The 9,606-nt window shown below is 44.1% G+C and overlaps 1 protein-coding gene across 1 annotated transcript in view; it reads left to right on the plus strand.

Moving 5' to 3' along the window:
* Positions 1-2,934: 2,934 nt before the first annotated feature.
* The window catches only part of LOC145394905 (neuropeptide Y receptor type 1-like), a 54,206-nt gene continuing 47,534 nt past the window's right edge, over positions 2,935-9,606 (plus strand). Inside the window, exon 1 of the mRNA XM_080268656.1 lies at positions 2,935-3,312. Coding sequence (XP_080124782.1) covers positions 2,935-3,312 — 378 coding nt within the window. The remainder of the gene's footprint in view (positions 3,313-9,606) is intronic.

Raw genomic sequence — 9,606 nt, forward strand, 5'->3', positions numbered from 1 at the left:
AAAAATGGTCTCTCTCACCTTTCCTATAAACAAAAAAGTGCAATTCATAAACTAACTGGGGAGTCTAAAGTTAAGAGATGGTTTGTAAATAAAGCAAGAGATTCAGAACTTGTAAATTTTTAGATGAATATATTTGATGACCTTTCCCACAAAAATAAATACCGGTAAATAAAAATAAAGGAACACTAATATAGAAGGTGAACTGTGGCGCCGTGCTTTAAGAAGTGGTTTGTCAATACAGCGAGATTCAGAACTCGTACGACGCACAAGTCAAGACAGAAATGTAAGTAAACACAGCGACCACAGACATCTATAATTAGTGACTTGTAAGCGAACAAGAGTGAGGCTTTATGTGCCAAACGATAAACTGGTGAACCTTAGAGCTGGCAAAAAAGAAATAAAATAATAAAAAATAATAATGAAAAAAACGGCTAGGAACCACATCGAGTGGCCAGAAAGACAAACGGAAACAGTGGCTAGTGACTGATGCAGACCAAAACGAGGCTTCCAAGCAGTGTGTACTGGAATTTAAAGGATAGTAATTAGAAGGGTAATTGGTGAATTGCTGAAGCCGCTAAGAAAAAGAAAACTGGTTGAACTTTCTACGCAACCACAAAGACAAACGTAAACAGTGACCACAGTGAACCAGAACGAAGCTTCGAAAGGTGTATGTAACGGGTGAAGCTCTGAACAGTGTATGGGTCTAGTGAAGCTTCGAACGGGGTATGTGTCGAATGAAGCTTCAAAAGGCGTACTCGTATGTGTCGAGTGAAACTTTGAAAGGAATATGTGCTGGGTGAATCTTTGAAAGGAGTGTGTGTCGGGTGAAACTTTGAAAGTAGTATGTCGGGTGATGCTTCGAAAGGATTATGTGTCGGATGAGGCTTCGAAAGGAGTATGTGTCGGGCTTAGTAAGACAGTAACGAAAAAGATGCCTTGTGAATTGCAGAAATCAGTAAGGTGGAAATTACAGGTAAACTGAGTGACCAAAAAGACACAAAGAAACATCCATAATACGTCCTTTAAGGTGTACAGGCCCGATTAACCTGAAGGTAACCTGAAGGCGAAACATTCTGAATTGGAAGGTGGCTGAAGAGCGAAATATTTTGATTCTTAACGGACTCGAGAAAGAAATATCTGATTCTGAAAGTAACCCAAGAACGAAGTATTTTGATTCTGAAGGGAACTCGTGAGCGAAATATTATGATTCTGAAGCCAACCCAAGAACAAAATATTCTGATTCTGAATGGAAATCTACAAAGAAATATAAAGAATCTCAAGTAACTCTGAAACGAAAAATTCTGAATCTGAAGCAACTCTAGGACGAAGTATTCTGACTCTGAAGAGAACCCAGGATTTTTTTTTTTTTTCAACAGAAGATGAACAGAGGAAGGAAAAAACAAATTACATAAAAAAAAATCCACACACTAAGCCTGCTTCTTTATATGAAACACTTAGACGTTTTAATCCTAAGTTTCGTCTAGTCTGCTGCTCTGTCTAGCAAGAATTAGCTAGTTAGGCGGCAGGAATGAGTTAGGCGCTTCTTGCTAGTTTTTTCAGCTCGGGCACTACGGGTAACTCTAGCTTCAGTGTCAAGGTGAAGCTGGGGACGTTGGTAACAGGTAACAGTAACATCATCTAAAAACAGTAATCTCATCCTGTCTTGGTGAGGCTGGGGAAGTTGACAGCAGGTAACGGTAAAAGTAACATCATCATCATCAAACAGTAATCTCAACCTCTCCGTATTAGTGTGTCTTGGTGAGGCTAGGGACGTTAGTAACAAGTAACAGTAACATCATCATCATCACCATCAAACATTAATCTCAGCCTGTTCACAGCCAAAGTTGAAATGGGGACCCGGTTTGTAAATTCGATGGTTGCATGTTTTATAATTCGTGTCTAGGTAACGCTGAGCAAGGTGACAACAGGTAACTTCATCATCATCATCATCAAACAGTTGCCCCCGCCTGACTGTACTTGGAATTTTAAAAGGGACCTTGACAGTTCACTCGACGGTTGCGTGTCGTAATCTGTATCTAGGTGGGATTATGGGAGGTGGTAACAGGTAACAGGTATCGGTAGGATTATTAATTGGTTACTCCACCTGTTCATACCTAGAACTAGATTAGGGAGCTAGATTGTTCATTTGACGGTTGTATGTCGTAGTCTGTGTCCAGGTGAGGTCAAGGTAACAGGTAAACGGAATCATCATCAAGGCCTTAATTAGTCATCACTCATCACGTAGTTCGTACCTAGACTAACGTAGGGACCTTGAGTGTACATTTGACGGTTACGTGTAGTGGTCTGGGGAAAGACAGGAAAACCCAAAGTCGTCTGTCACACAAGCACAAAGAAGAAAAAAAGAAAAAGAAAATTAAGTAAAAGACGTTAGAGAAGTAAGAAAGGCAAGAAAATGAGAAAATAAACCCGCATGAAGAGGAATAAAAAATAAATAAAGCAGGCGTCAAAGGAGTAAAGACAAGGAAGAAAATAAGAAACGCAGGTCACTAAAGGCGTAAGAAAAACACTAAGAAAAGAAATCGTCGTCAAGGAGGAAAGAAAAAGGGTAACAACACAAACTGTCCCTCACACAAGCACAAAAGAGGTAAGAAAAGAGAGATGTGAGTAAGAAAAGAAGTAAGAAAAGTAAGAAAAAGGGCAAGAAAGATAAACACAAGTAAGAAAAAGCAAGAGAAGAGATATGTAAGAAGAAAGAAAAACATATGAGTAAGAAAAGAACTGGAAAAAAAGATGAAGATATAATGAATAAGGAAACTCGAAAACATCAAAGGAATTAAGAAAAGGAATAAATAAAGCAAAGGCCACCAAAAGAAGAGGAGTTAATAAAGCCAAACTATCAAAAGAATAGGAGTCACTAAAGCCAAAGCCATCAACAGAAGAGTTAAAATAGCCAAAGCCACCAAACACTGCAAGATGTCTGCACCCAAGCCAGGTCTCAGCTCCCTGCCAGACAACTTACTGGGGCAGATCATACAGAACCTGCAGTCCCTACCCAATGAGACAGTAGACTTCAGCAGACCGCACATCCGCCCCTCACTGCAGGGCGTGTACCCCATCGCCCTGGCGCTCTACGGGGTCCTCATGCTGGCTGGAGTGGGCGCCAATGTGTTTATGGTGGCTCACATCCTCAAGCGACGGCCCCCCAAGGACACCTACACCCCCTACCTGCTGAACATAGGTGCCTGTAACCTGCTGATGAGCCTGGTCCTGCTGCCGCTCTCCCTGGCCATCCTGCTCGTCCAAAACTGGGTCTTCGGAAGCTTCCTCTGCTACTTCCTGCCCATGTTGCAGGTAAGAGTAATTTTAATATCTTTCACGTTATATTCTGTACCTTTGCCCTGTACATTTCTTTAAGCTGCTGGCGACTTATATCTCCTGTATCCAGCTGAGTTTTCTTTCTCTTATACATTTTGAAATTCTGTACCCGTTTTTCTTCACACGATGCAGGTAAGGCTATTTTTGTCTTTTGTATTTTGTTACCTGCTGGTGTATTTTCTTGTATAATTTCTTTACACTGCTGATGAGTTAAGTTTTGCTCACACACTTCCCAGGTGCATGTAAGATTGCAGTATTTTGCTCGCATATTTTCTTAAAGTTATCCATGTGTTTTGCCTGTATATTTCATGTTGTCTGCTGATGTGTTTTATTTGCACAATTTCTTGAATATGTTGATCATTTTGGCTCTGCTTCTGATTTCTCTTTGCGCTTCAGGATTCTTTTTTTTACCCTGTACCTGTATATTTCAAGTTATCTGTTCAAGAGTTTTCCTTGTATATTTCCCTTCACTTGCTGATGATTTTTGTTTTACGTGTATATTTTAAACTTTGGTTCCAGTAGTTTATCCATTCTGCAGCTTAAGACTGACTGAAGAAGTTTGGAAGAGTTTTAGTGGTGACGGGGGTATGCTGGAGGCTGTTTCAAATACGCTTAGATCTGGCCATGTAGAGAAAACGCAGAACGAGAGACTGACTAGGAGAGTGAATGTGGCTAAGGTGGAGGGGGAGAGCAAGGATGAGGTGGAAAAGTATATGCATCCGTGTAAGTTCGAGGGGGGGCAGCCTAACAGCGGAGGACAAGCTGACATGGAGGCTATTTGTTTGTGGCCACCCCATTCCTGGATTAATGGGTCGATTTCCAAACCTCGCTCTCATTATATTTTCCAGCTCTATTAATTAACATGGCCTCAAGTAGGCTACTGTATAGAGTCACATACTGTATATATACCCTAGTCACCACTTCGTATACACCCACTCCCTCTATCACACTCCCTTCCACAGCAAAATACACCCACTCCCTCGACTCACACTCCCTTCCACAGCAAAGTACACCCACTCCCTCTACACACCCTTCCACGGCAAAATACACCCACTCCCTCTGGTCACACTCCCTTCCACAGCAAAATACACCCACTCCCTCTAAACACACTCCCTTTCACAGCAAAATACACCCACTCCCTCTAATCACACTCCCTTTCACAGTACAGATAAAAACGAGCATGAAACTGGGTGTATGAAGCGAGCCAAATGACCTTCAGTGTACAAAGTTCTATAATGACCAGTTTGTTTGTGTGTGTGTGTGTGTGTGTGTGTGTGTGTGTGGTTGAGGGAGGCAATTTGCAAAGGGAAGCTCGCAGTTGCAAGGGTCACTTAACTACTGCAATAAAAGATGTTGACCGGAGACCATTCCATAATCGCTGTGTTGCGAGAGAGAGAGAGAGAGAGAGAGAGAGAGAGAGAGAGAGAGAAATGTGTGTGTGTGTGTGTGTGTGTGTGTGTGAGAGAGAGAGAGAGAGAGAGAGAGAGAGAGAGAGAGAGAGAGAGAGAGAGAGACAGAAGCGCCTGCCAAGAAAGATATAAGAAAATTACATGTCAGGGCTTGATGCCAGTGTGTGTGTGTGTGTGTGTGTGTGTGTGTGTGTGTGTGTGTGTGTGTGTGTGTGTGTGTGTGTGTGTGTGTGTACGACAGCCTCTCAAAAATCTGAATAAAATTGTCGTGAGGGGACAGAATATAATGAAAAAAAGACGCCATATTTTTTTTTCCATATACTCATTTTGGCCCGTATTCTTGTCAGCTAAGTAAGCTCCTAAACACCTCTTCCTTAGCGATTTATTTTGGGATATGAGTGGTTAACATCCTTTACTACGCTGTTTATGCAATGTAAGGGGCTATTGGAAGGATTAATGTAGCAAAGAAGAGGACAGTGAAGTGCAACAAACAAAATAAATCGCCTAGGAAAAGGTGTTAGGGAGCTACAACCAGGCAATTTTTCCTTTACTTTTGCATTTTCATTAACTTATGAGACTCCCAACGGCAGGGGATGGCTATTGACTTTATTAACCCTTTCTTTACCAGATTAATTTCATACGTTTATTATATTTGTAATTACGGAAAATAAAATAAATTTAAAATAAAATAAAACAGAGATATCACTATATTCAGATGGTTAACTGGATTGCAGAAGAATATTTCTGAGTACCGTTTACTATTATTATTATTATTATAATTATTATTATTATTAGTAGTAATAGTAGTATTTTCACTCTCATCTTAAATGTTCACTCTCATCGAGAGTTGGTCGAGACCAACTGCCTAGCCCCGGGCTCCTACGCTCCTCATGGGGCAATGTAGGATTGGATGGTGGATGGATGGATGGAGTATTATTATTATTATTATTATTATTATTATTATTGTTATCATTATTATCATTATCATTATTACACTATTATCATCATCATCATCAATACTACTAGTCTTATTATTACTACCGGTATTACTATTATCATCATCATCAACATCATCATTACCAGCTACTACTATTACTACTACTACTACTACTATTTTTATTATTATTATTATTATTATTATTATTATTGCTGTTGTTGTTACTGTACGTGAAGCTGTCAAAAGGCCATGTTATTCTGGAAGAAAGCAAAACAAAAGCGACATTTTTCCCGCCGAGCCACCTGTCAGTACTGATGCAACGATTAACAGGTCTGCTTTTTGTGTATATGTGTCCTGTGCATATCCTTTTTAAATTTACAGTGTGAATAAATTAATTAGTGTTATCAGAGCGTTATCAGCTTATCAGAGAGGTGCGGCTCGTGTGTGATGGTTGTGCTATATTTTTTTTTAAGCTGACGGTGTTTGGGAGTGTGTGAAAATAATGATGTTCGACTCGATCATGCGTTCACCCTGCACACATACACACGAACCCAATAATTGCTCTCATCTTTCTTTTCCCTGATTCTCTCTCTCTCTCTCTCTCTCTCCACTGCCATCTGTTCTCCTCCCTCATTTTCTCTCTCTTCCTTCCTCCTCCTCATTATCATATTCCTCCTTTTTCTGTTTAATGCATCCCCCCCGTCTCTCTCTCTCTCTCTCTCTCTCTCTCTCTCTCTCTCTCTCTCTCTCTCGACTTAGCTGCTTGGTGCCATTTATATTCCTTACTATTATATTCCTTCTCCGAATTTTCTTATACTCTCGTCCTTTCTATATCTGCTTTTCACTATCTCTCATATTTTCTTCCTCCCTTTTCCTGTCTTCTCTCACTGTCCTCTTCTCTTTCCTCACCCTTCCTTTCCCTCCGTTCCCCCCCCCCCTCTTTCTCACTTCTCTCTCTCCTCTTCGTTTCTTCCCTCTTACCATCTTTCTTCTTCCTCATCTTACCTATCTCTCATCCCTCTTTTTCTCCTTCCCCTCCCCTTCCTCCTTCTCCTCCCCTTCTCCCTTCTTCCCCCGTCCCTCTCCCCTCTCTCCATCACCTTCACCCTAGTCCTGTCTCTCCTTCCCCCCCCTCCCTACCCCTCTTTCTCTCCCTTCCCCTCCCTTGCTCCTCATAACCATCCCCTCCCACCCACCTCTCATCCCCTTTCCTTCCATCCCCCTCCATTCCTTCCTGTCCTCCACCCTCTCTTTTCCTTTCCTTTCATTCTTTCCCTCTTTTTCACCTCTCCTCTCTCTCTCTCTCTCTCTCTCTCTCTCTCTCTCCTTTTCCCTACCCTCCCAATCTTTACTTCCCGTCTTCCGACCCCCCCCTCCCTCCCCCTCCCTTCCTTCCCCTCTCTCACTCCTTTTCCTTCTTCTCCCCCTTCCTCTCCCTGCCCCCTCCTGCCCCCTCACCCTTTCCACTACCCACCATTCCTATTTCCTTCCCTCCTCTTCACCCATCTTCGAACTCTTCCTGCTTTCTTTTTCTTGCACTCTTTCCTGTCCCTCTTCTCCTATCCCTCCCTTCTTTCCCTCTCCATCTCTACTTTCCTTTCCTATTCTCACTCCACCCCTTCCCTCCCACCCCGTCCACTTCCCTGTCTCCACCTCCCTCGCTGCCTTCCCCTCCCCTCCCTTTTCCCTCTTTTATCTCACTCACCCTCTTTTCTCCACTTCTCTCACTCCTTTCCCTTCCCCCTACCCATTTTCCTCTCTCTCCCTCGCTTCTCTCCCTCCACTCTTTCACCCCTTCCTTTCCCCTCACCCTACACGCTATGCCTCCCCTCACCCTAGCTCCTTCCCTCATTCTCATCTCCCCTTCCTCTTCTCTCACCTGTTTTCATCTCCTCTTCCTTTTTTTCCCTTTCATCTCCCCTTAACTCTGTTCCTAATCCTACACCCTCCCCTCTCTCCCTGTCACCCTACCCTTTCCTCTCCCCCTCCCGTCTTACTCCCTACCCCTCCCTCCTCCTGCTCCCTACCCCTCCACCCCTCCCTCTCCCTACCCCTCCACCCTTCCCTCTCCTCCCTATCCCTCCACCCCTCCCTCTTCTCCCTACCAGTCCACCCCTCCCTCTCCTCCCTACCCCACCAACCCTCCCTTTCCCTTCCCATTTCCTTCCCCTTCCCCTCTCTCTCACACCCCTATCTTCCCCCCTCTCACACCCCTATCTTCCCCCCTTCTCCCCTCTCACACCCCTATCTCCCCCCTCTCCTTCCCCCCTTTCACCCCTTCCCAGAGGTCACGGATACGCCCTGGGGTTAAACGCAGCCGATAGTTTTGTGGACTTTGACACCAAACACAACCACCACCACCACTACCATTCTCCACGCCGACTCTGGGATTGTCAGAAGTGTGAGGATGGGGGGAGGGTGACCGGGGGGGGGGGATGTGTCTGTGTAATTGCCAGTCTCTGTCTCGGATCTGCCTCTGTCTCTATGTCTGTCTGTCTGTCTATGTATGTATGTAGGGACGTATGTGTAAGAGGGAGTTTGTCGGGTTAATCAGCCTGTCTGTTCGTGTGTATGTATGTATATGTATGTATGTATGTATGTACTGTATCTAACTTATTTTTTTCTGTATGTCTACCTATGTCTGTCAATCAATGTATCTGTTTATATTTTTTACTTCCCTCTCTTTCCTTCATTCCCTTTTTTCTTTAGGCTTTTAATATCTTTATCTCTCCTACTTTCTCACCTTCAGTCTATCTATCTACCTATCTATCTGTTTATGTATCTATCTCCTTATCAATAAACTAGCAAGGGGTCAAGTAGATATATTTTTAACTATCAGGACTAGTTATTGTTATTTATTTTATTTATTTATTAATTTTTCTCCCGCCCTCAGATCTCTACCATCGCGTTTTCACTCATTAGGGCGGAAATCCCACTCACCTGCGTGCCAAAACCGCCTCTAAGGACCGTGTATGTAGGACGGCTAAACAAGAACCCGCCAATTTTACCGTTTGTGCCGCCTTTTTTACGGTCGTCGCGAATTTATGTGCCTCGCTAAATCTGCAGTGTTTAGTGTGGGGGAGAAGGTATATGAGATGGGGAGAGATGGACGGGGAGAATGGGGAGAGATGGAGGAAGGATGGGGAGAGATGGAGGAAGGATGGGGAGAGATGGAGGAAGGATGGGGAGAGATGGAGGGAGGATGGGGAGAAATGGAGGATGGGGAGAAATGGAGGGAGGATGAGGGAGAAATGAAGGGAGGATGGGGAGAAATGGAGGAAGGATGGGGAGAAATGGAGGAAGGATGGGGAGAAATGGAGGGAGGATGAGGGAGAAATGGAGGGAGGATGGGGAGAAATGGAGAAGGGGTGGGGAGAAATGGAGAAGGAGTGGGGAGAAATGGAGGGAGGATGAGGGAGAAATGGAGTAAGGATGCGAGAGAAATGGAGGGAGGGAAATGGAGAGAGGATGGGGAGAGATGGAGGAAGGATGGGGAGAAATGCAGGGAGGATGGGGAGAAAGGAGGGAAGGATGGGGAGAAAGGGAGGACGGATGGGGAGATTTGGGGGAAGGATGGGGAGAGATGGAGGAAGGATGGGGAGAAATGGAGGGGGATGGGGGAGACATGGAGGGAGGATGAGGGAGAAATGGAGGGAGGATGGGGAGAAATGGAGGGAGGATGGGGAGAAACGGTGAGGGGGAAATGGAGGGAATAATCATCAATAAGAAGAGAGGAAAACAAACAAGAGAGAGGCAATAAGAAGGCAATGAGAGAGAGAGAGAGAGAGAGAGAGAGAGAGAGAAATGAGGAGATTCAAAGTGAAGTTATGGTCTGAGTGTGACAAGGGGAGGAGGAGGAGGAGGAGGAGGAGGAGGAGGAGGAGGAGGAGGGAGAGAGAGAGAGAGAGAGAGAGAGAGAGAGAG

The sequence above is a fragment of the Coenobita brevimanus genome, chromosome 29, assembly GCF_032717465.1.
Source record: "Coenobita brevimanus isolate Jiangsu-jjx chromosome 29, ASM3271746v2, whole genome shotgun sequence".
In the NCBI taxonomy this organism is placed as follows: Eukaryota; Metazoa; Arthropoda; class Malacostraca; order Decapoda; family Coenobitidae; genus Coenobita; species Coenobita brevimanus.